General features: G+C 43.2%; 1 protein-coding gene across 10 annotated transcripts in view; it reads right to left on the bottom strand.

Annotated features, from left to right (window-relative positions):
* PDLIM5 (PDZ and LIM domain 5) overlaps nucleotides 1–26,890 on the bottom strand; it is a 134,625-nt gene extending 107,735 nt beyond the window's left edge. For 4 of the 10 annotated variants that reach the window (XM_042807810.1, XM_042807811.1, XM_042807813.1 and 1 more), the window contains exons 1-2: nucleotides 26,750–26,884; nucleotides 23,656–23,791 (exon numbers count right to left, since the gene is read on the bottom strand). In XM_042807810.1, the coding sequence (XP_042663744.1) occupies nucleotides 23,656–23,751 (96 nt within the window). In that variant the 5' untranslated portion in view covers nucleotides 23,752–23,791; nucleotides 26,750–26,884. Of the gene's footprint in view, nucleotides 1–23,655; nucleotides 23,792–26,749 lie in introns of all 10 variants that reach the window. The other 6 variants (XM_042807818.1, XM_042807820.1, XM_042807816.1 and 3 more) reach the window with 4 other exon arrangements.
* Between the last annotated feature and the right edge of the window lie 441 nt (nucleotides 26,891–27,331).

Here is a 27,331-nt window from a genome sequence, read left to right as displayed (position 1 = left end):
CTAAGCAAATTAAATGTGCCAAGGGAAAGACCAGCACTGGCAGCGCTGTATTTTGTAGCAATGACTCATACTGAAGAGCATGATACCACTAAATCAGCTGCTGAAGAATTATTCAGATGCACAAGCAAACTGAGTTTACTCCTTCAACCTGCAGTGCTTAACTGCAATAAGGAAGCTCAAGCTTTTGAGAATTGAAAGCACATCAAATTCAAATAAAACGACAGCAGCACAAGATGTGTATCAGGGGAGAAAGAGTTTTTTCCACATTCCTATTAAAATGGGGGGGGGGGGGGGGGGGGGGAATATTTTCTGAACAAACAAAGCTTAAAGCAGAACATGATCTTTCTTTTTTCCTTCCAGACTAGACCAAGATAATAAAGCAAACAAAAATTAAAATAAATACCAAGCTGACATATGAAAATCCCGGTGCAGCTGAAAGTTGGTATTCAAGTGCCAACATGGATAGTGATTAACCTGCCTGAGGTTACACCAGACCTCCCTGCTTCTCTGTTACTGTCACATGCACTTCCTAAACACTAACCACAGCGTGCACTGAACATAAAGCAGCTGTCATTCCTCCCCCTGTTGCAGAGAAGACACAGGCAGGCTGGTTTTCATCATCCTGAGGAGTACAAGGCTGATGTAGCAACTCAACAGCAGAAGGGGCAGGTTGGAACAACAGTGATCAAGTAGTGATCAAGTACAACCTGCTGGAAAACAAAATAACTTTTCACATTCATCAGAATCTGTTAATTACAGCTCGGAGAAGAGAGGGCAACCCAGATCACTGCATATAAAAGGGTGCACAAGAAAATGAAGGTACCAGAGGAAGTAAATATTCATTAAGTGAAGTGCTACTAGTCAGATATGCTGCGTAGCATCTCTCTTTATATCACTGAATCTAACACTGGTCAGCAACAAGTGAAAGTTAATTTCCCAGCACGGGTGGGGAAACTTACATCACTGGGGTGGTGTGCTGGGTTTGTGCATGTGGTGGGGTTTTTGGTGGCGGGGTTTTTGGTAGTGGGGGAGGGGGCTACAGCGGTGGCCCCTGTGAGAAGCTTCTCAAAGCTCCCCCGGCTCCAAGTTGGACCCACCTCTGGCCACAGCTGAACCAATTAGTGACAGTGGCTGCACCTCTGTGAGAATGTATTTAAGGAGGGGAACCCAAGAGGAGTGGGAGTTGTAAGGAGGACGCCGATGCAAAACCAAGGTCACTGGAAGGAGGAAGGAGGGGAGGTGAGCCAGTGCAGACACTCCCCTTGGCCTGTGGTGAGGGGGCAGGCTGTGCCCTTACAGCCCACGGAGGTCACCGGTGGAGCAGATATCCTCCTGCAGCCCATGGGGGACCCCACACCAGAGCAGGTGGCTGCGTCCAAGGGAGGCCAGGACGCTGTGGGAAGCCCTTCTGCTGTAGTCTGGCACTGGGGGGACTGCAATCCGCAGTGAGGACCCATGCCAGAACAGCTCAGGAATGGTTGTAGCCTGGGGGAAGGACTCATGTCAGAGAAAGTTTGTAGAGGACTGTCTCCCCTGAGAGGGACTCCATGCTGAAACAGGGGAAGAATGTGATGAGCACTCTCCCCGAGGAGGAAGCAGCAGCAGGACTGGCTGCACCCCCCATTCACTGTCCTCTGCGTCCCAGGGAGGGAGGAGGTAGAGAAATCGAGAGCAAAGCTGAGCTTGGAAAGAAGGGAGGGGTGGGGGGAAGGTGTTTTTAAGATGTGGTAATGCTTCTCACTGTCCTACTCTGTCTGTAAAGTGTTGCTGTTATTAGTATATGAATTAAACTGATGTTCTCTTTCTTCCCCCTAAGGAGTCTGGTTTTTTGCCCGTGACTGTAATGGAGGATTCATCCCTCCCTGTCCTCATCTCGATTCCCAAGTCTTTTGCTTTATTTTCTCCTTCCCATTCCTGAAGGGGAAGGGGTGAGTGAGCAGCTGAGCGGTGCCCAGTTGCCCTCCGGGCTCAAACCACGACAGGTGGGATTAGGCAAACCCCATCAAAACAAAAAGGAACATGCTCTAACTTCCAGTTTATATAATTAAACTTATAATACAATATCCTGCAGTTACAAGTAGTTGTGGAAACCAAATTTATAGGATATACATATCCCTTGCACTAATTGAAAAGCTGATGCTATTACCCAGAAAAAATGAAAATGAGGTAAGATTTTTCTGCTCTTTTAGCACAGCATGTGAACAGATGACCAGTGATGGTAGATGGCTGGGAGTGGCAATAGTTGAGGCAATACTGACTTAAGCCAGTGCTTAAGACTGTGCCTTCCTATTCAAGGTTATTGGAGATGGGCTGAGGAGCTCTCTGAACCATAATGGTAAAACTTACAATGCCAGAGAAAACACCCCAAGACTGGGAAAGAACTTTGAGTAGTGTTGTGAACCACAAATACACATCATTACAAAGGCAATCCCAGACAAGCTCCCCTTAGTTTCTGGAACACAACACATGAAAAAATTAGTACTAGTCACACAGCTCACCAACACTGTTCTCCAATGGAAAACTTATTTTTTCCCCTCCCAACTAATCTGATCTTTTTTGGTTGATGAAACAATAATTTTACTGGCATAAAGGTCTTCTAACTTAGTTCTGTATAATTAAGTACTTTTAAATGTCATCTAGTTAAGACATTTTAGTATGGTTGCCCAAAAAAATCTAAATTTGGTCAAATGCTGTTTCCCCTATATGAAACAACTGGAAGTAAAAATAAAAATTACTTTAGCCTAATTCAGTGCTACCAAAGACAGCAGGGTGGTAAGGCACAGAATTAAAAGGCTCACAGTCATTTATCTACAGACAGATATGGCATAGGAAATGCGAGCTTTGTCTCCAGAGCTGTCAAGTTTAATTTGGTTTCAAAAACCAAAACACAAGTCTGATTAAAAAAGAAATGGAAGAGCAAGCGATAGGGAAAAGCCTCCAAAATGGACACAGGCGCCCCAGAGCCTACGTGTTGAACAGCGAGCTCCAACTGTGGTGTGGTCTGCTCAGCGAGGGTCTAAACTTTCATCTAGTACTCAGGGGAGATGAATGCAAGTTATTTAAAACCACAGCACATCGAGCTGGCACGTCACTTTAATATGCTGCCTATAGATTATGTTACAGCTCTGCTTTATAATGAACCTTTAGCTTCATCTCCAGCTCTCTGGTGAAACAGAGCAGACAGAGGGCCACGGCTTTAGGGTTTTAAGAATTATGGGATTTAGTTAATGCTTCTGCCAAATCCGGATGTGCAGAAGTATCCCACGGCAGTGAAAACTGCCATAGGTGCTTGGCAAAGGGTCTCGGATTGAACAGAGATAAAATTTACAGTGAGCAAGTGAAACAAACGGAGCTTGCAACTGGATTTAACTATGATTTACAGACTCCCTGTCTGATTTACAGCTTCAGTCTTCACTGCTTTCTAAGTGTGAACAAAAGCCTCATTTTATTGCGGAAGTAAGAAAAGCATCCAGGTAGCCACCTGAAGTATACTTCGCAATAAACAAAGAGCTCAGGTGCTTCCCCCAGGGCCAGCCTCAGCTAGGACACAAAAAAAATGGAAGCGGGCAGAAGGGGTAAGGCAGGGAGGGCACCAGTGCTGGGCCTGGAACGCCCAGACCGGCACTGTGCCACACAGAAACCCGGGTCGGGCAGGACGAGGGACAGGCTGGCCCATAGCAATGGCATTACCTGCACACAGGCTTGACCTTAAAGGTCAAAGCGAGAACAGAACAAAGCACTGGAACATTGCAGACCACATGGTAGATAACAAACGCTGCGCTTCTATCGGGTATGTAGACTATGATGACCAAAAGGAGAAAAGAGAAAGGAGACCTTTGCCGCTCATTTGTAAGTGGTATTGAATTTGACAATGAAACTCATCATTCCGAGATCCCAGTAAGGGAAGGGGCTTGAAAACACGCAAACCAGGTCGGTTTTCACAATCAATTCGAGCACAAATTAGCAATCGCCATTTTTTATGATGCTGCCAGGTAGGAGAAGGGTCAGGCCATAGCGAACCACTGGGTGAATGAAGCTGACCACAAGGACATGGCCTGAGCCGTGGAAGGTGCCAGCAGGGACACTGCTTTACTTGGGAGCAAGTTTTGAATCCTGGACCAAGGTTGAAGTGGGTGCTTGCAGAAACCGAATCTGCCCCGAACTGAACAGCAATGCTCAGTTATAGATATAAATATATAGTGTTCCTGAAGTTTTTGGTAATAGTGCTGAAAGTTTTTTAAAGGCATGACCCCTGTAGATATTTGTTACCACTTCTGTTTCGGGGCTCGTATGCATCAATAAAAAGCTGCACTAAGAAAACCACCTCTGATTTCTCCTTCAGAGAGGCCTTTGCATGACAGCTTCCAGTGCCTGCTAGCAATAGGTCAGCTTGTACTTTGAACAAAAACTTAGTGTTGCAACATCTTTCTCCTCATCCTTCTGCAACACTAAAATAAACATGCAGAGAGACATACACATACACATTTTTGATGTCTATATTAAAACCTAATAAACATAAAAGCCTACTTATGTCAACATTAGTTTCTTTAATCCTTGTAGTTAACTTACAAATTGGGTTTTTTAGAACTTCAAGACATTCTTGACAAAAGAAAGCAGTGTCCTAAATAAAGTTTTTCAAAGTCCATTAATAACTCAAAACATTTTCTAAGGAGAACCAAATTAAATTTTTCAGTGAACTGCTGATAAGGAAGATCCTGTTGAAAGACAAAATCTCATCCCTTCTGTCAAGGGTGTGACTGTGTTTTGGTCCTTGGTTTTTGTTTTCTGGTTTGTTTATTTTTGGTTGCTGTTATTTTTTTGGGGGGGGGGTTGTTTGTTGGTTTGTGGTAGTTTTGTTTTGTTTTGTTTTTTTTCCTTTGTAACTTGGCTCAAATAATTGAAGATTTTCTTTATTTCCAGTGTGAAAATATTTGACCTCTGAGAAGAGCCCCAAGTCTTAGAAGAACTGGAGGAGAGGTAACAAGAAGAGAAACAAATTACAGTTTTGGCAGCATTCAAAACCAGCAGTGATATGGACAGGCAAAGCATATTTGCAAGGGTAAAACCACCTTATTTCAGCTTTGCTGTGATAGAAAAAAGGAAAAAAAAAAAAATAGTAGCTTTTCAAGCAAGAAGGGAAAATTAAAATAAAAAAAAAAAAAGTAGCTTTAGTAGAGAAACATTTACTAAGTAGAAAACAGTAAAATGCGAAGCTCTGGGCTCAACACTACATTTTTTAATAAATAAACTGTTAAAGCAGGCTAGCCAAGTAAAACTTTTAGACAAGACTCTCCATCTGCTGTCAGAAAAGGTTTGCATGCTTTTTCTCCAGGCACCGTCATAACTAGGGTCCATCCATGGCCAGACGTGGGACCTCTGAGCAGCAGTTCAGTGCTTCTCACTGCTCCATCTCCAGAAAAGCCCTTTGTATTGCAGCAAACCTGCATACTGGCGCACTGAGAAAGCTGTAACTAATCTGTCAAGCTGAACCATTTATGCTTGCAGAGTTAGTATTAAGTGCCCAAGTGGAGAGGAAAAAGAGTAGAAGGTAAAATCATTATGGTGATTGCTTACAGTAGGCAACCGCTCCAGACCGTGCATACAGATCCCAATACCTGCACGTCTGAGAGCTCAAAATTCAGCACCTGCTTAGACATTAAAGCATGGTGGGCAGAGTTGACTAGAGTCAGGTACTTGCCCACAAACAACACAAAATTCCTCATTTAGCCTGAAGAAACACTCAACAGCAAGATCAGCTCTATGCCATTTTCTTCATTTGTCTGTAGGTTTCTGAAGCCAAAACACATTGTTAAAAGCAAGGAAAATTCTCTTGAAAACAAAGGTTCTATTCAACACTATAAAAACATTAATTTACTAGCATCAAAGTACATTTTAACGTGTGGAAAAAACAGGTTGTCTAAGCTTTTTGTTTCTAAGCAGTAACTCTTTGTATGCAGACTTTTATTTGACCAAAAAATTCATGAAATTCTGCCGATATACAGGAAACATCAACAGCATTGCAATAAATACACAAAGAGAAGCATTTTTCCAAGTTCTGCTTCAGATTTTGTTTTGGATTCGGGGTAAATTCCCTTCCACAAGTTTGCACCATCCCAATTAGCTGCAGCATACAAGTCTGGGGTGTCCTAGGAAACAGCCCAAGAAGCTTGGGGATAAGGCAGCACCTCCATGGCGCTCTGCAACGCAGCAGAGATGGAAAGCACTAGCTCCGTACCCAGAGACAACATACAGGAAATGCTCGAGTAAATGACTGTCTGGGTGAGCCAAAGGAGGAAAGTTCAGGAGGTATTAACATTTTTCTATCTGATGAAAAACAGACTACAAAAGGTATGAGAAACAGATTTGTCACTGTACAGCTTTCCACACATACCCAGTTGGCAGAAATGCTAAATGGCACAATTCAAAAAGGAGGCATCGTGCCAGCTGTCATATTCCTGTATCTAGAGAGTGAACCAAATGAAGAAAGGAAACTATATTACAGTTAGAGTTTCACTTAAGGGGAATGTATTAATTACATTTTTTTTTCCACAATGTGTTAGTTAAAAATCCAAAAGCTAGTTTAACTTCTAATATAAAGCCCATTCTTACACTGAAATTCAGTTTTCAAAGTAAATGCATTAGGCATGTAGAAGGCCAATCAAAATTACGACCCAGTGATAACTGTGGAGTATTCTGCTTACACATTTGTTATGTTCTGCTCTCAGTTACCTTGTTTTAAACAATAGCATATGGAGACATAAGGTACATATTGTAAACATCATTCTTTCTCCTCTGCAGAAAGAGAAATCACAAGTTTACCTATCTTACAATCCCGTACAGTTTACAATGACTAGGCCTAGACTAGATACATATGCAACATGAGATAGACCTTTTCCGTACCTTCTTCCAGCATCTTTATGCTTTATTGTGCTTTAAAAGTATTACACGTTTATAAATCAAGCAATATATTTCCTACACATCCTTCAAGAGGGATTGAGGTTACCATTATCTACTTATCTACTTATTCCGACATTTCCTCAGGATCTTGCCTGCCATGCTCCATCCCCTACTTCCATGGATTTCCCACACGTGACATATACTTGTTAAAAGAGCAGCAAACACAACAAGAAAAGAAGCTTTCTGAAGTAATACACATTTTTCACTGGTTAAAGGCTTGTCTCCCCCAGATCAGAAGAAGCCAGTGAAGCTGGTCCAGGAGTTCTTGAAGGACAAAGGAAGCCCAAAGCTTTATTTATTAAAGGGTTTATTCCACATAGCACAGCAGTTTGGATTCAGCACGCTCATGGCGGACAAACTACAGAAATAAGTGTGCACTTATCCTCCATCTTTTTCACCTGGATATACTGCAGGCAGAAGAAACCCACCACCCACCACCTTCCATCCACAGCGCTCAACCCCACTGTTTCACCGCTGCACAGAACAGGGCACTGGGCAGCTTGTTCACACCTGCACGTTCGGGAGTCAGAGAAAGCAAATTAGCAGTTCAGTTCCCATTTTAAAGCACGGAGGAACCTCATTCATCATTTCTTCCAGGTCACATCCGAGGAATTCACGAGGCCAATGCTCCATGCCACCCACTCCTCCCCACACCGCTGGAGATGACCCCACGGCACCGCAGGTGACATGCCGGCTCCTTGCCTGCAGCACCCTGCATCCCAGTGTCCTGTGAAGTCCCGAGCAAGACATCTCCACACACCTCCACTGAGAGGCCCCTTCGCCCTTTAATGCTCTGTGCTCGCAGCAACTCGCAATGCCTTGTGAAAACTAACAGAAAAAACACTTCCCCCAGAACGCAATCTGCCAGAGAATTCATTTACGACTTGGCTGAACGTGTTTCAGGGCACCAAGGGCTTCCTGGAAGGCAGGAAGAATTATTCAAATCCCACTTGATTTCCATCCTCCCCCCCACACACCCCCCCGCCTTCTTTTGCTTTGCCTAAGCTGCCACCAGAAGCTGGAGCCACTGTTAATAACCAGCCACTTTGCCCTACTTATTTTCTTAACAGGGTCAAATTCTACTACACATGCTATGTACTGTTTATTTCTAAGGCCCTTAGCAAGCCAGCTGTTCGGCAACTCACCTTCCTCTACTGCATATACATGAAACTGCATACGCTATGTCCCAATAAAACCTCTTTTAAACAGTAAGCAACACTTCGGTCACTATGTAATTGATTTAAATACTTGGACTTGATGCACCTTTTTCAGAAACTTGGAGATTTAACAAGTTATCTGTTCAACTGCACATGTAGCCCAGGTTATAAGAGATCTGCAAAAATTTGTTTCGGGAATTAGGGAAAAAACCCAAACACGAGAAAAGTATTTGGCACAGCCCTGTGCCCTAAAGTCCTGAAATATTTATAATGCTACTTGACCAGAGGAGCTAGTGCTGCCACCCTCACACATTCAGAAACCATGAGTCAGGCCCTAGAAATAAGGAGTGTTTTTTAATCTCATGATTTTAATGCCAAGATACACTCTGAGGTTTTGCTGGGTTTTTCAACTTACTTTTCTTGAATCTTCAATGTAACACCGAGAGATTATTTCCATGATTTATAAATTGAATCCAGATTTTGATACAAGTGCAAAGGACTGGGAGCTTAACAGCACTCCCCCCCACAGCTCCCCTCCCAGAGTTCACAGTTACTGTGACACTCAACAACAGCACCAGCAAGAGAAACTGTGGTTCCTCTATAATCTCGACTGCAGCAGTCTTCCCATGGACCCCCGCCTCGGAAGGGCTGCTTTAGGAATATCACACTCCAGCATGCAGGAGGACAGCAGAAGAGGTCAAAGGCAGCTACGGGTGGGGTGGTCCTGGGTAACACCCAGCTGGGGTTACTGGTGAGGATCTCCAAGCACTTCCTTCTCCTTATGGAACAACTGGCAAAACAAACTCAGCTCTGTTGTATTGCAGTGTGGCCCCTCTGATGACTTAGATTTTGGCTCTAATTTAGTTCAAGCCTTTCTGCAACAACTCAACCTTTACTTTTCCTCCCAGTGAGAAGAAAAGGGATGGGGATGGCCAAAGCGGTATCTCTTGGGTGATTTTTAACCGACATTTTGGTTGTAGACTGCATTTATTGCTAAACAGAGATCAACCTAAGGAAGTTGCTACTTTCTTCACAAAGCAGTTTAGCCCCATCTCACTGTAGCAGCCCCAGGAGCAAGTGAAATCCCCGTCCGAGCTCTCCTGAATCCGAAAGGCCAGGCTGAGGGAAGAGAGCTGCTACCATTGCCACGAGGCTGGGAGAGCCACAGGGATCTTGCAGCAGGCACCAAAAGGTAGCCCCACGCACAGGGCAGCAAGAAACTGAAATACATAGTTGAGTCCACACACCCAGGGTGGTCACGCATCTGTCAGGAAACTGAAAGCCAGAGACACCTCTAGATCCATCCCACCACCTCCCACCTAACCCCAGCTACAGAATTGTCCCTGAAGCAGCCAGCAGCGCTTCCTGGGCTGGCAACCCAAAGCGTGCCTGGGCTGCTGACGGTGCCTGTGCTTATTCAGGAATCCAGTGGCACCCAAGTGCTCTCTGCTGCATAAAAGAGCAGCTTGTTTCTTGATGCTGAAGCACTTCCTGCAACTGTACCAATAAAGCAAAAGCTGCCATATAGTCTTGTTTTTCCGATTAAACAGAAACCCAGCTCTGGGCACAGTAAAGCCGGGACATGACAGTCTGGCAAGGACTGGCACAGTAAGGAAAAATTTGGAAGGAAAAGGATGGTTACAGACCTACAATGCAGTATTTATGCAACTCAAAACAGAGGCAATAGATCCCTATAAATACTTACACCATCTCGTATATGGAATCCAAGGCTTTCATCATTTGTCATTTGGAGCTTACTGACAAATATCCTATATATTTGATTTTAATAGTTTTGTGAGGTTTCATAGTTTGGGGTTGGTTTTTTTTTTTTGATACCTAGCTCTTATTATTCCCTTCATTCCTATCCCATCATACACTTTTCTGAACCCTAAACCCTGTTAATGCCGCAAGCAATAATGGCTTCTGAACAGCATTTCTCTTAAATGATAACAAAACAGCAAAAACACCTGACAGACTTATTTCAGCAGTAAGTCAAACATCCTCAGGCTAAGGACAGCAAGGGATAAAAAAAAAAAAAAAAAACCAAAAAAACAAAAAAAAAAAAAAAAAAAACAAACAAAACCAAAAAAAGCAGTGCAAATTGTATTCTTGCAAAACTACCCTCCTCTTTATGCTAAAACAGGTGACAAATTGAAAGACTCAAACCTATTTGGCAGAAAATCAAAAAACGGCACTAGAAAATCAACTCTGATTCAATTTGAGTGGTTAGCAATCTGAAATGCCAAAGTGAGGTATTTCCGAACCCATAATGCCCATTGTTACACATTACATTTCCCAGAATCGATAGTAATATTACATAAATGTCACTGCATCTAAGTCTAAGCTATCTGCATTCCACCCCTCAAAAGTACGCTTCCCCTGAAGCACAGCAGCTACACATTCCACAAAGCTCATCTTTATGCCCAAATTCTGGATATTTTTCTTCGTGAGGGATCCCCTCTTGTGAGGTCTCACCTCTCCTTCATATTCAAGCCCTCCTCTCCAAACACCACCCGCCCACCCGCCCCCCCCCGCCATCATACAGGAGTTTCTTTCAAGGAAATCAGTCCATGCTGTAGGATAACAACTGACCTGTACTAGGTATTCATCATCAGGGCAAAGTGGGACAGGAAAATCTCTACAAAACCTCATTTGGTACCCTGTGGATATGTTCTTTGCTGAAGAGGGCAACTAAAGTCAGAGAGCAGGCATAGGTTAAGATATGCAATAAAACGAGGTACAGAGTTGCATGCATGGTGAGTGAGTGACAGAGGAGGCATTTGGAGTTACCAGAAGCACTCCAAGCACTCCATCCTGTTGATGAGGTCAGGAACCAGTTGATGTCAATGGTTAGTCCAAAATCATGTACTTCTACCCAACTCCTTCCATCACCATGACAAAAGCATGCTTTACATCTGCAAGGACGAAGCAGCGTGGGGAGGGAAACCCCAGCAGTTTAGCCTTTTCCAACAGCAGGAGGTTGTGCAGAGCAAAGCATCAACACTGACTGGTTTGCCTTAAATCTTAAATGCTTACTTTGACTGCTGTAATCAGAGTTTCCTGTGAGCATTTTCCAGATATTTAATCCCACACCATTCAGGACAGAGTTATAAACTGATCTGGGCTGTCAGCTGCAACAGCAGCAGTTTTCATCAGGTCAGGTATCAAAACAAATTAATGTCATTTGAAGTTTTAATAATCAGCAGTTTCTACACTTTAAAGTTCAAGTGTAGATGTATCAATGGAAGAAAATACTCTCAGAGATTAGCTACTCAACCAGCCAGAGAATATCACGTTCCCTCTGACATAAGAGGGACTGTGATACTTTTATCCAGAGACAGTGCAAGCATTCAAGTCTCCAAAATTCAAGCGCGCACCTCAAGGAAATCATCTTTACATTTCCACATTGAAAGTGAATTGCTTTTTAGACATGTACACAAAATATAGTCTTTCAGTAAAAAAACCTACTCATCTATATTTTGTTCATAAACTCCTCTTCAGTTAATAGTTCAGAAGAGTTTTTCAAAACTACCAAAAAAAAGGACCTACTCTAAGGTACTGATCTCTAGCTTAAGAGTGCAATAATTGCATACTGCAAAGAGATACTGGGATAGAGCGTCTCTACGGCATTTCCAGAGTAAGGGGTAGTAAAACACCACCACATACCTAATACGCAAAGACTCCTCATCCCCAAATGCTACTAAACCACTTAATTTAGCCCCATAGTTTCAGTGATGGAGACTGGCTGGTCAAAGGTCTGTTTCTAATCTAGCTCTCAGGATGTCAAACATCTCTGCTAGCCAGTTCTCTTATGGCTAACAATCTCTGGCTAATGCAGCTTTGAGAGAAAGCAGAAAGTTGGCTGGGAAAGGTGAATTGTCTCCTCCAAGCAAGTCAATGTTTCTTTCCTTCTGGTAACAACAGTACAAATACCCAATACTCCAGGGTGCTGAACAGCAACACCATCAACGTAGGCTGAGCCTTAAACAAGAGTCATCTTATGGAGACAACTTATAAGCCTAAAATTACACTTTTGTTAAGTGTTTTTGCAGCACCAAGGCTTGGGTTCTTATCATCACACTTAGGATAATGCTTAATCTGCACAATAGCAAAATAATTTAATATACAAATTGAATGTGGTCTCAAAGCAGATTCACGTAAGCCCCTGCTACAATGACTTTTGCTTACAGTCAGTTGCCAAAATAAGGCAGCTGGAAAGTGGTGGGAATGGACTGTATCCATAGCTGACAAAACCTGTAATTTAATAAGCATTCAGCGGCAGTTTTCACAGCTTAGTACAGACAGACATGTCCTAGAAAGTCTGGCTTTGGCACTTCTAGACTGCGTTGTCGCCAGGTACCTGCCCCCACCGCTGGTGCAGCAGCCCCAGCTCCCACAGCCAAGCCTGCTGGGCTGAGTGAGCCTCTGCTGCACCAGTCCCACCTCCCTTCCCTGCTTAGGGCACCGATGCAGGGAGAGTTTCATCTGTGGATTTGGCTTTGAGCTCCTACATGGAGATGGCAAGCAGAGGTTTTCTTCTACCAACTTCCTTCAGCCAGTGGCAGAAGGGTGGGGGCTAGTTCACGTACAAGAAATGTGTTAGGTATTTCCATTTTAGGAAACTGCCGAAGTTTGGAGTTTTTTCCCCCACACACTCCGCTGTGCATTATGAAAAGATTTAAAGAGGACAGGAATTCAGGCTGCCAAATAGGATGCAGTGCTGCCTGCTCTCCAACCACTACTGCTTCCTTTGTGAAGCTGATGATGTCTCCTGATCACTGTCTACATTACATTTGATCAAGTCATGAATCCAGACAATCAGTCCCTCACAAAGAGCTAGTGAGGTGTCCCCTGAGAGTTGACCATACTCTGCTTGTCAGAATACATATTCTGGGGGATGACTTTTCATTCCTGAGTGATTGCTAACAAGCCACCTTCAACACTAGGCAGAGAACACTCTTATTTGGTCTGGACTCAAAACACTGTGATTTGACAGAGGAGCTACAGAAGTCCAACAGGAAAGAAGAGAATTTATTCTACCAATAAGTCTTTGATGTTTGAAGCTTTACAAGCCTTCCATTTCCCTATCGGTCTAGTAAAATACAACTCAACCCAACTTCCAAAAGCTCACTGGCCTGTAGATTTCCACTGTTTTTTTGTTTGCTGCTTTTTTTTCTTTCTTTTTTTTTTTTTTCTTTCCTTTTTAAAGGCATTACGTAAAGAAAAACAGCAGCACAGAAGGAATTGCTTAGACACATGAGCAAGTTGGAGGCAAGAAGTGCTATTAGTCTACCTCTTTGTGTCTTCCACAATGAAAAGCTAAGTCTTGAACCACAAAGGGGTAGAAATCACTGGCAAGGGAGCCTCACCATCTCCCTCCCCAAAACTAACAATTTTGGCCTCTTCACAGGGAAGACATAAAAGTTTTACTTACTAGCTGCATTGGACTCAGAACTACACCTGGTTTGTTATGTATAAAATGTACATTAGAAAGAAAAGGCTTTAATAGCAGATGCACTATAAAGTTTGAGATGAAGCTGCTCTGTCTGGCAGAGGGAGAGTTTGCACAGCAAAGCTGCTTTTTTTTTTTTTTTTTTTTTTTTAAGGCATTCTGAACAAAAGCATTCTATAGCCAGAGTTTCCACCAAGGTGATATAATCTTTTTTAATAAGAAAAATACATCTTTATTTATGTCTGCATTTTTCACATTTACAGAATTTTGCCTTTCCTCTACAGTATTAATTTTTAAAAATCTCAAATGCTATTACGTTCTTGCAAGACTGGGCAGATGCGCCCAGCAGCCATCGTGCGATGGTTTATATCCCTGTCTCCAGACCACAAATTCCCTCCCCTGATTCCTCACTGGTTGAGTACTACAGGGTGTACAGGCTTCCCGAACCACTGACCGACACGCCTCTTCATGTATGTGTTCATACCTCTCATGTTCATGGAAATGAACCTTGGCTCTCTCCAAGGTGGAGAAGGTAATATGCATGAGCTCATCACACAAGCGTACTAAGATGAAAAGTTCAAAAGTTCAGGTTCCCCAAGCCTTTTGGTATCTCCATCCACCTAAAACTAGTTCCAAGTAACGGGTCATCACAGTTGACAAAAGGACCACTCATCTTCTGGCCACGAGCTAGGTATGAATCGCTCCTCCTTTATCAGATTTGTTCTGTGAAAACAACACTCTTTCTTTCCCTTACATTCATAAACGCAAAAGCTTAACAAACAGGGAGTTTGACCCTCTAGAAATTGAAACACTCCACATTAATCCAGGTTTAGCACCTGAATCACTATTCAAGCCTTCAAAAGAACTATGAAATAATTAAGACAAAATAAATGTTTCTGTTGCCTTCCTGTGCTAAGCACTTCACATTGTTCGATCACTTGTTAGGAAAAGAACTAGATACTGCATTAGGTCATCCCTTAATATAGGCCAGAGTAAGCCAAACTTCTTTCATATTCAGTTAACATGCAAACCATTTGACCTTTCCAACAGGACTACTAAAGACCTGGCAAGATCCACTTTTTAGCCTATGGGACTTCACACAAGGCATTACATTTTACTTCAGGGCTTTGTTACAGGCACAGCTGACAGCAATTGCAAGAGTTCATGCTTTCAAATACTTTCAACTATCTGATGCCATTTTCTCTTGCATTTACTTTTACTAAGCTTAACTGTTTAAGCTGAAGTTTCTAATGAAAGACTAACACAGAATGAGAGATATATACTATTATAATATTAATAAAACATAATAATTAGAAAACTATTATGGATTAGCCTACTTGAAATTTTCAGGCCTACATTAAAAGAAAAATCACCATCTCTTATATGCATATCATCTTCCTGTTGAGTGGCGATTCAACTCTTAGTACATCTTGAAGCTCAATAGTGTATAGGCAGAACAGTCAGCCAGGTGTCACAGAACTATTAATTTAACTCTGAGTTTTCTGGATTGTCAAACACCGAAGACTACCATTTTCCCTGTTAAGCAAAAATAAGGGACTGACAGCAGAAGTCTCTGTGTTCTGTGGCTGCTAACGATACTTTACACCAAACTACTGAGTATATTCCATTGGTGCAGCACTTATCTGCTTTGAGGGTGTGCACCATGAGACAGTCTTCAATTTATAATATCCTATTTTGTCCCCCTACTACCTCTCTACTTGGGTCAGCATACACAAGAGACTATGTAGTGGGAACTGCACTGGTGTCTCAAAGTGACATAAAATGAAAACCTACTGTGTGGGGGACACTATCCCATTAGCTAACAGTGTTGAAAGTTGGGTGATGAATGAAGCAGAGAAATGGAAAAAAGAGGGTGCGAATACCCTTGTGCATCATTACACGTCATTTCAATCAGACTTTTTACAGCCTGTCCAGTAAGGGTGGCCTCCATTCCCCAACTTGACACCTTAGACCTGTTCCACAGAAGTGTCTGGTGGTCACAGGCACATGCAGCGGCTGGTGCTTGAGTAGCACCCGCCCCTCCTCACAGCTGTACCTAACCTAACAGCACCCATGTTTTGTTTCTGCCTTCCTCTCTTGACTCTTGCTACTTTTCCCTGAACTTCATTTCCATAGGTATTTAGTTTTATGTAAGTCACTAGAGAGGCTGCTCTTACAGCCCAAACATAGCACAAGCTCATAATCCCTTCATTTTTTTCCCTCCTCTTAAGAGGATGAAACTGAAATGCCACAGCACAGCATTACCAGCATGACCATACTCCTGAAGAAAACCCTCTCAAGAACAATGCCTGGAAGTGAACACAATTACAAACCTGATCTACCAGCCAACTTGCCTGAGAAGACCATCAAAACCCTAATCTAGACCTGTATAGCACACAATCACCTCCTGACATACAGCAGTAGCTTGTCTGCATTTAAACCAGGCTAGCGGAGCTAGTGGCACTCAACCTCTTACCCATCAGCTGCCTTCAGCATTACACACCAGAGCAGCAGGACAGTATACACTCCTTAACACAAGCCAGGCTGTAAGTTAGCAGGGTAACTGAAGCTACTTGCACCTCAAAGGACTCTGTGCTCAAAGCTCCCAGCCTTTTTCTTCTACCCATGTCAACTCTTCTAAGAAAAGATAGGACCTCTCTCCACAAATTCAGCTTGAGGACCTCTTATAGTAAGGGAACCTGAACAGATACTTTTGTCATATTTTCCCTACTTTTACTGCCCCGAAGACCTGAGTCATTCAAAGACTCATATAACAACACCAGCCTTAGCTGTGGCCTCCTCTCCTTCTGTCTCAACTCTTAACTGCTGCCTACGGAAGTAAATGTACTTCTATTTCTCATATTTGTTCAAACAAACCTCAGCTTCAATTTTTTTTTCTTTTTTGACCACTGGCAGGAAGAATATCACCTTTCCCATATTTCCACTGCTTTAGGGCACATGAAAGACAGTTTTCTCGCACACTTTCCCTTTTATTGATAACATATGAAACCTATTCTTAAAAAGTCAAAACAAATAAAAAAAAAAATTAAAAAGCCAACAATGTTATCTCCTGGCTCCATACCAAAGCCAAACAAACAAACCTTTCAACACCATGTCTCTTCTCACAATGCCTTCTGATAGCCATCGGCCAATGAATAATGAGAAAAACAGTTACACTAAAAATAACATCTCCAAATGGTGGGGAAGTCGACAGAAGTTGTCAGGCCTCCAGGGCCAGATACTTGCAAAGAAAACATGCCTAATTTTTTTGCAGTTACTATTCAATAAATGGTTCTGCTTTTTGGCCTGTGGAAGGACTGCCAATTTTGCATCTGCTCTGAACATCTAATCAGAGTTTATTTTTTCACTATATCTGTCTTTGAGAAGTAGACACTGCAAACAAATACTTTAGTTTTTCTACCATGAAATATTTAGCTTGTACTCCTTATACTGGAACTAAACTGTCACTTACAAGGGGAAAAAGTTACCAGCATTTTTTAATGTAAAAAGTGTATGTTCACACATCACATCACATACTCCTCAACTGCAAGCTCTTTGGTTCCTTTTTCCCCCCAGTACAACCAGCTTCACTTTTGGGGGAATGGCATCAGCAGAGGAACTATTTTAAAGTGTTAACTTCCTACTTGGTCTGAGGAGATCGTCTGACAAATAAGGTCATCAACAGATGAGATGCAGACACTTCTCTTCTGCCTTCTCTCCCCCATGCCCTCCCTTCTTCCCAACCCCACTCCAGTGATGGTCTGTCTTGCTTTAAACTGCATAGCAGAATAGACAAGGGAAGAAAAACAAATGGTCAGGGGAAACATAGCCCCCTCCCCAATTTTCAGCACAGAGTTTAAACGATGGTGGGAAAAGAGGCAATCGGGAAATTATGTCTGTACCAACTGACCTCTCTATCCATCTTCAAGCTAAACTGAGGAGCTCTCGAAAGGAGAAGGATGCTTGCAGACAACTGCACAAACTCTGAAGCACTAACCAGCACTCGGGATTTTCATAAAGCTTACTCACATTAAACCACTTGCGCAGCTGGGAGCTTTATAACTGTCCATATTCCATTCAGCTCCCAAAGAAAAACCTCTGCTCCTTCAGGACTCGGTGTGGAGAGGATACAGACTTTGGCACTGGCAGCTCATTTGTCATTCTCAATATTTTTTCCAGTAAGCTACATCTTGTAAACAGAATTAAACAAAAAAGAATAACACTTACTGCTTTATGCCTCGGCTAATCCCATCCATTTCAGAAGCACTGGTAGCTCCTGTAAAGCGCAGCATTTACTGCCCTAGGTGCAGGATCAGCAGGCAAACACCGTGACCTCTACCTGTACCTCTGACCCTGTGCCGGGCAGTCACAGCAGTGGAATACATCTTCAGCTGTATTTTGTGCAAACCATCACAGCTCGGTAGCAAATCAAACCAGCAGAGCAATGCCAGCAGCTGCCAGTTAGGGCTTAGTTAGTAGCTCTCAGTAGCTTCCAGGATGAAGCATAAAGTTACCAACACAATTATCACTGGCCAGGCCAGCAGTTGTTCTAGTGTTTCTCTCCTATTTCACACGTCTGCTTGAAAGACCATTGCCCCAGTCCCCCATTGCAATAACTTATTTCATACTTACACAAAACTTGATTTTAATGGAAATTACACATATGACTTCATAAAATAATTCATGCAAACACAAGGGCAAGAGGCTCAGCCAGCCTCTAGTCAATCAAAGCTGACATGCTCTAGGTCCATTCAAAGCATTGCTTTCCTTTATTCTCCTCTCATTAACATTATTTTCACAGATGTTAATGACTTCAAAACAGTTTGCTTCCAAATAGTAAGAAGTCCAAAGGCCACACCCCTGAATAAGCAAACACTGTGCAAAACCAAATCATATGTGCTCCATCCACATGGACAACTTGATGGGTAACCACGTATGCGCCTGGGCAGGAAGGAAGGAAGGGGGGAGAGCAGAGGAGACAACTCCTCTGATAGTGGCCTCCCACTACCAACATGAAGAATGTCATTATGCTCACGTGGGATGAATACTGAGCAGCTGATGGGCTGCACAGGAATTCCCTACTTCATAGCAAGGTGGGCTGCTCTTCCCCCTCCTCCCTAGATGTACTGCTTGCTGATAGATTCATTATCATGAGTCTTCCATCAGCTATAAGCTTGCAATAACACCACAGAAAAACATACTTGAAACAGATGAAATAATGAAACTGAAAAACTGCAAAAAGACGGCACTACTTCTAAGGGGTTTTTTAGTTTGTTTGGTTTGTTTTTTTGGAAGAGGTCAAGAAGTGACCAGTGAAGCAGGAAGAAGCTGGCGGGGGCGGGACCCCACACAAAGGAGTTGCGATAGAAAAACAGAGCTGTCAGGTCAAGCATTTCAAGATTACCATATTCCATTTAATCCTTACAGAAAAAGAAAAGCAAATAGCAAAACATCTTCTGAAGAAAGATGGCTAGAGTTGCCACCAGGATTGAACAAAAAAGTAACTTTTAAATACAAGAAAACATCCTATGTATTTGCATTAGGTGGGAGGGTATATTGTACATTAGCTATATTACTGTTCAAACTATAGTTTCACTTGAATATTTCCTTGTTTCTAGTGGTAAATACTGGCATAAAACAGAAACACTGTTTAGAGGCTGCATGACAAAACTTTCCATAGGCTACAAACATTCCAAGCATACATTTACAACAAATAACTAAACCTTTCATCGGGCATCACAATATAATGAGTACATCATCAATACCAAACACTATTTATTTCAATCTGCAGAATACGGCAGTTTTAACATTTCTAATGCTACAGTCATGCTTACGGAGTTTACTCTGGTTTTGTTAATTAAGCACTGGGAACTAACCAACTCCCCAAAGAAGTAAAGCAAATAGAATGTTAATTCAAACTCTAAGGAAGTTTTAAAAGTTACTGTGTTGCACACAAACAACACAAACCGTGTTTTAGAGATCACTGACTCCAAATTCTGTAGATGTAATACTTAGCATGCCCAAGAGCCACGCCAGGAATCCTACCTAGCAGCGTGTTAGAATACTTAATCTCCTAAACTGCTTTTCGTTATTCTAATTCGGCAGAAGAAACAAACTCTTGCACAAACAAATCTAGAAGGTTAAGATCTATTGAGTGTAGACCAAAGTTATTCCCAAAATGGGCATATCCCTAGCATCAGTAGGATCTATCCAAGAGCACAGATCTACATGGATATCAGCAATAGCAGATCCCTTATTAATGACAATCACGATTAAAACCAAAATATTTCAGCTGCAATTGTTTTGATCTGACAGTCTTTTTTGACCCAGCTCTGTGTTTAGCAGAACATCCTGCAACTCGGAAATAAATTTTGTTTGGAAATAATTGAGAGACAAGGAGGTCTCATGATGTAATTCTTGCGGCATAGCCCACACACAAAGTGCTGGGACAATGCCTCCCAAATCTACCAGGTGCAGATGGAGATGCCCATTAAGTAGCTGCCTTTTCAGTGGTCTGTGTTGATTCAGAAGCAATCAATTCATTCATATGAAGACAAGGGCATTATGACAAGTGTCATTTCACATGACTACATATAATACAGATAGATGGGTAGACATTAAAACTTTTCTTCCACAGGGAAAAAAATCTGAATCTTAATAATTTCCTACAATAGCTACTTTACAGTTATCAGAATATAAACAACCTCGCATCTCAGTAATTTGTTCTTATCTGCTTTAGCTTTCAGTTTTTTTCAGTTTGGCATCACAACATAGGTCTTGAAGGAAGAAGGAAAGCAGTTGCTTCTTTAATTAATGTAAAATGCCGTGAGCAACAAGAACAGCAGCTCAGAATAATCTGAGTTTGCATACCTTGGCTCCAGTAATTTCCACCTTCTTCACTGCAGGCTAACCAGTCACAGTGTGCAATCTCTCATTATACAAGTACCACTACAGAATAAACTACCTGGAAGCCCTACAGTACAGTCACGCATGGTGGCCTGACCCACTTCAACACCTGGCAGTTAATAAAAGAGGTAGATCTACAGCTTCAACCCACCCTCTACTCCTGGTTGAAGGGTAAAGATCAGATTGGTTTGCATTCAGAGCAGCCTCCTTCCCCCTGACCCCTCTTCGGTGAGAGGCAGACCTGCCACCACACCCCCATCACAGCTCCTGCCCCACATCAGCTTCCCCGGGGTTGAATCCCCGTAACGGCACGTGGCGGGGCCCCCACAGGCACCTCGGCAAGGTAAGGGGGAGGACTGTGAAAAGTCCAGCCAGGTACAACCATACATAACAGGTACTGCATGCATTTCTGTTGTACTGATTTATGCCGTTAATTATAGGGCTATATCCCCAACATCATGTATGTTACTTACCATGAGATGTGTACAGCTGCATAAGTACGCGTAGGAACTTTAAAGCACTAACAGAGCTATAGCAAGAGGCTGACACAACCCTGCAATAACTGTTGCCACTGGTTATAAAGTTGCAACTAGCCTACAATATGCTAGTTTATGAAAAATCCAATGTTCCTGCTGCCCCTGCATTAACGTTAACCTGTTACACCTTAACTGACATTAAGAATTTCAGCTGAAGAACACAAAACAGGCTCACTTTACCTTACAGAGGCAGCAAAGGAATACACCCATTTAAACCGCATTGTGTACAAAGCCAAATGACTTGCTAAAAATTTTCTCCAAGGAACCATATGAGATCTTAATTTGTTCAGATCACTAGTAAAGAGAGATTAGCTTTTCAGATAAACAGCTTTAGAAACCAGTGTATTTTCTGTACTTCATAAACTGTACTTTATTTGAACTCAATTTCAAGGATTTTAAACTAAAGCAGGAAATTAGCCCTCAGCAGCGCAGCCAGATTCATCCTCAGCATCTAGAAGACAAATTATAAACAAAAAGTCCTCCTTGCCAAAGAACATAATTCTGCTGCCTCACTACTGTTTTGCTAAAATAATTTAATTAGCAGTCTTCACATACAGGAAGGCATTTATGCTTCATCAGGACAAGAACGACTGGTGTTGGGGGTGAATGGTACACGCTGTTCTAGCATACCAGGAATACAGCATAGAATTCTTCCAACTATCGGGCCAAAACTGGATTGGCAGACCAGAACTAAGCACCTTTTTTGAGGCGGGGGCGAACACCAGGCAGCCTAATATTTGCATGCTCTTAACTGCAAATAAGAAGAAACAATTCAGCTGAGGAAAAGTGCTGAGGTATAATAGGTGAATTGGATCTTGTGCTTCCCCCTCCCACGCACAAATTAAAGTCCTGAAATCACCCTGGTCCCCATTTTTTCATTACGTTCTTCTCTTGTGGGCACTGACATTTGTCATTAGGGAATCCCTTAACTGAGGCTTTTATAGGTAGCTATTTAGGTCAATTCCCCTAGGCTATTCCGTGCGACAGCATATTTGATTCCTGCAATAAAGTAGTAGTCTAGGCTAATTTCAACATATGTTTTCTCTTTAGAAACTTTTAGATGGGAAGCCTGCTTACAGCGGGAGTGAAACTCTAGATCTCCAGGACAGCAGAGGCCCCTACAAAAAAAGTACTACTCTTTCCTAAAACCAGCTCTTTACTATGGTTTACTGCCTACAGCACTTAATTGCCCATCAGTACCATGCACAATTACCCTATGCAGGCAAGAGCTTACACTTTTGCAAATCCTTGTTATGAGAGCACTTCTACCGTCAAATCAGAAGAGCACTATCTGCATCCCCAGTTCAAATTTCTCATTAGAGTAGGAGTAACCAGCTACTGAACAAGAAACTAAATTATATTTTAGCTTGAAAGCCCCCAGAATTTGTGAATAAACTGCTTATCAAGCCCTTTTTGGCTCAGATCTCAGCTGTATTCATCTCTACACAGGCATTTCTACAGCTCTACAGTCCGTGTTAGCCATATAAAAACAATTTTGTAGAGCCAGACTGTATTTTAAATTCACCAGCATAATCCAGAGGCAGATAGGATAAGCCAACTCTAAATGAACTAGCAGAGTTTGCATCGCTAGTTGAGATTAGCTAAAAATATTGCCATGATGCATAAACCCAAATAGAAACCTGCTCCGTCTCCCAGGGCAGTATCAATTCTGCAGTCCCAACAGGTGTAAAAAATAATTAATCTTTGTCACTAAACTATATGAATATCCAGGAGGGGGGCGAAAGCTGTTGACAGAGAAGGGGCCATTTGTACATAAATGCTTCCACACTGCAAATCAGTTTTAAAGGTGCTAGGGTACGGAACCACCAGAAGTGAGTTTCTCCACCCAGAGATTTCCAATGATCCTATAAATGCAATACTGCAAAATTTATCCCTATGTTTCATATGTGAAGCACTTCAGCTGCCTGAGGAAGGCTTTGAAAATCAGCCCACATTGAAAGACAAGCCTTCCCTGAAAACGTGGTTTTAAAGTAGGAAGCTAGTTAGATAGCGCCTGGGTACAAAGATCATATTTATTTTGACTTAGTTCCTCAAATCCTTTGAATACCAATTCAGAGCACATACTCTATAAAACACTCTTGAGAAAAAGTGGCACAATCACTATTTACAACTACTGTCATTGAAGTGCCTTTTTGTTCTAAACAGTGGGATTTGCAAGAACAGACACCAGAAGATCCTCAAGCTGCTAAAAGCTGCTGAATAAATGAGGGTAACTGGAGTGATTTTTCCACCCCCCCACCCCATCTCCGCTTCCTCCCATTTGTCCTGTGCTGAAAATTGCCTGTTTCCTGCCAGCCCCCAACCTCTGCATCTCTGTTTTCTGGGTGGGAGCAAGGAGGGGAATTCAAGGGTGGTTTCTTTTGTTTGTTGCATAAATAAATGCAGATAAAACAGCCATTTCAAATGAACATGTCCTTCCTAAGACAAATTTGTTGGAGTCTTCAGACAATAAAGAACATTTATTTTCTCAGCTTTCCCACCCCCACCCCAACAGCCCTCCATGCCACAGGGCAAGTTCAGCCCCAGCATCTGTAATTAATGGTTTTACATACTTATGCCTGAAGGTCACAGGTCAGCCGCAGCATAACAGATGCCCACATGCAGGCCAAGAGGCAAATGCACTTACCCGAGAGATAGATAGAGGCATGTTGAAATCCTTGCCCCCTTGGAGTCTGAAACCCCAAGGAGCCGGGCCGACCAAAGACACGCTGTAGTTGCTCATGATGTTTAGTATTCAAGGATCAAATCCAAAGAACTGATGCCTGTGGAAGAGGATTAGTTTTAAATTAAAGGTGACAAAAACAAAAGGCACCGTCTACCGTTTCGAAAGCCTTCTTTCTTTTTTCCCTTCCATAGTATGCAAACAACCAAAAAACCCACACCAGGTCTGACTTTGCTTATGCTTTTATTCCTCACATGTTGTTTTCCTCCATAGTTTAGGAAGAAACATAACTAGGGAACTGGTAACATGGACTTGGGACTTTGAGAATTTCTGGTGCCGAGATGTTTGACAGCTACATCTTACTAACAAAATACTCTGTAGGGGGAAAAAAAAAAAAAAAAAAACACCCAACATTAAAGCTCATCTTAAAAAAAAAAAAAAAGTCATTGAGACAAGCATGAATTGATAGGATCCCTTAAATCGAAGTATGGAAGAAATTAGCACTACTGGCACATTCATTTCTAACAAAATTAATATCATATGCTGCCATGTCATCAGCTCAGAGCTTGTTTCTAAACACATTATGCCTTGACAGTTTCAAAACTATGTCAAAACATCACAACTCTGAAGTTAATCAGAAGAAAATAAAATCCCTGTGACTTTTTTATTTTTATAGCATAGCTCCACATTGGTAGAACAATGCTACAGACAAAACAGATATTAAAACCAACCCTCAAACGAAAGCTGTGAACTAAAGCGAAATACCCATGGCCACAACTCAGTGCTGAGGAAGCCAAACCCAAGCATCTTCTCCCCCCCACCCCCTCCACGAACGTGGGCAACAAATTACCTTTAAAAGGCAACAGAGGCACTTAATTGCCGTTCGGTGTCAAAGACAAGGGCTACAGTTTCACCTCAGATAAGTAACATTACAATGACATCTTAGGTAGTGGATGCCGTCTATTTTTGTACGGTTGAAGCCGGGCAGGAGCACACCAGGGTGGGCTGGTGTAAGCCTACACCCGGGCACAGCCAGATGCCGTACTCGTACAGGGACATTTAAGGTGGACCTTCAGCCAAGCAGAAGCAAGCAGGCTGCAAACCCCACCGAGCTCCACAAAGCCCAGTTTTAGCTCTTCATACACTGCAGGGGGTGTGTGTGTGTCATTTTTTCTGGAGGTGGTGGATTTTTGCAAACGCAGCCCAGCCTCACGGGCCATCACACATATTTAATGTCACCCCCCGAGAAAGCCATTGGTAACACATGTTTCTGGCTTCAGCTCCCAGAGATCCGCTGCTCAGACTTGTTTCTAAGTCAAACGGTAAACTTCATTTACACTGACAGCCGCTCGGGTAACCCAGAACGGGGCTGCTGCCATTGGGCAGAACAAAATATATATTAGGATGCAGATTTGGGAGCAGAAAACAGATGTGCCTGGGTACCTGGGCAGCTCCTGACGTGCCCCTGCCTGTGGGCATCCAGCAAAGGGGCAGCTCTGACCCCGGGTGTTGGCCCAACCCAGCCTTAAAAGTCTCAACAAACTCCAATGTACTGAGGGGGAAACACACACCACTGGGCTTTCATGTGGCTGCAGAGCAAGAAAAGAAACAAAAAGCCACCACCAAGTTTGAGGAAGGACTCTTAGGGGACTCCTTCACTACTAAAGTGAGAACTACAGGTCATTTAATTGCTCTGTGCACCGAATTCCTTAGAAAAAGAGGCTTTTAATTAGTCACAGATTTCTTTCCATATAAGAATACGAATTCTTTTCATTCCCTCAAAATGAAATCCACCACAGTGACAGGTTACTGTAAATTAAGAGACTGCAGAAAAGTAAACCCCATCTAGTGACCAGCACACACGCAGTTCATCGGCAGAAGCAGGCTTTACTTATCAGTTGAAACTGAAACACTTGCATAGCTTTTTTTTTAAAAAAAAAAAAAAAAAAAAAAAAAAAACAAGAAAAAAAAAAAAAACTTTGTAGCAGCTAGTTACAATAACAGCCCTAGGAAAAGATTAAATGTTATTTGAAAAGGATACTGTTCTGTTTCATTTGTAGCAACTGCAAACAAGAGGGTAGAGACTGCACGCTGCAATGCCATGCATCACACTCAGCATCCCTCATCTTTCCTTTCTCACCCCCTCGATTTTGCCATGTTTGCACCTCTAGGCTTGCCGGTATACCAGGAAGGAACGGCAGACAAAAGAAGATCCAGTCAAAGTTTAATATAACAAATCTCTTAAAATATGTTAGAGGAACATCAAAGATAGTGTATGGCCACCCACCAACCCCACTTCATGTGGGGCGCATTGCGCAAACAAACCAGCTACGGGTGAAATTGTGCAACTTTCATTTAGAGGATCAAACGCTTGGTGCATCTGCTTTTGGAAGGGGGAATTTCAAAACCCAGGCAGAAGCGCTCGCCTCCACCACTGCCCGCCGGGAGGGGTGGCTGTGCCGGGGGGGCAACACCAGCACACCCCCCCCCCGGCACCTCCTTTGCCCAACTCCCCCACCAAAACCCGTAAGCGCCCCGAGACGAGGAGCCCCACGGCAGCCGCAGGCTGTGGGACCAGACAGCCCCACACGCTCTGGGTCTCGCTCCAACGCGTCCCCACAGCCCCCCCCCCCCTCCCCGGCCGCGCACAGCCCCACGGGTGACACAAAGCCCGGGGACCGAAGCACCCCGGAGCCCCGCGCCCGAGCAGCCCCCCACGGTCACCCCAACACTCTCGGCCCACGGCAAGGTGCCCCACAGCCGCGGGACAAGGCACCCCACGGGTGCTCGGAGGCGCAGCCCCGGCCCGGCGCTCCCCAGCCTACGACAAACCAACCATACGCCCTGCTTAAAAAAAAAAAAAAAAAAAACCAAAAACCCTAAATTGAGAAAATCAATTAAAACAAGCACCGTGAAGCTTTAAAAAACCCCTCCAACCTGCTGACTTCTCGCTTCCCCACTCCTCCCTTTTTTTTTCTTTTTTTTTTTTTTTTTTTTTTTCCCTCCCCCCCCCCCCCTTCTTTTTGCTTGCCCCCCCCCCGGCCGGGCCGCCACTCACCCCGGCTGCGCGGCGCGGTGCAGGGCGCGGAGAGGCGAGGACACCCGCGGCGCGTCTGGGCAGCGGCTGCTCCGTCCCCCCGCTCTTGTTTTCACTTCCGTCTGCCGCCGCCGCTCCTCCCCCGGCCCGGCCCGGCCCGGCCCGGCCCGGCCCGGCAGCCGGACGGGGCGGCGGTGCGGAGCCCAGCAGCGCCTGGAAAAGCGCAAAACGGCCGTTCCCGGGCCGTCCCGGATTTTATTTAATAATAGTAATAGTAATAGTAATAGTAATGGTAATAGTAATGGTAATGGTAATGGTAATAATAATAATAATAATAATAATAATAATAATAATAATAATAATAATAATAATAATAATAATAATAATAATAATAAATAATGATGATGATGATGATGATGATGATGATGATGATAATAAGAATGATAATAATGATAATAATGATGAAATGCACACTTTTCCCCCCCCTTTGCTCTACCCCACAAGGAACTCAAAGCGCCCCTGTGAACCGCAAAGAGGAGCGGGGAAGGGGTGCCGGGTCTCTGTGAGCCGCTCCAGCACCCGGCCTGAGGGAAGGGGCTGATG

This window comes from Tyto alba, unplaced genomic scaffold (genome assembly GCF_018691265.1).
Source record: "Tyto alba isolate M040663 unplaced genomic scaffold, T.alba_DEE_v4.0 Super-Scaffold_6, whole genome shotgun sequence".
Classification (NCBI taxonomy): Eukaryota; Metazoa; Chordata; class Aves; order Strigiformes; family Tytonidae; genus Tyto; species Tyto alba.
This window is presented reverse-complemented; position numbering and strand designations above follow the sequence as displayed.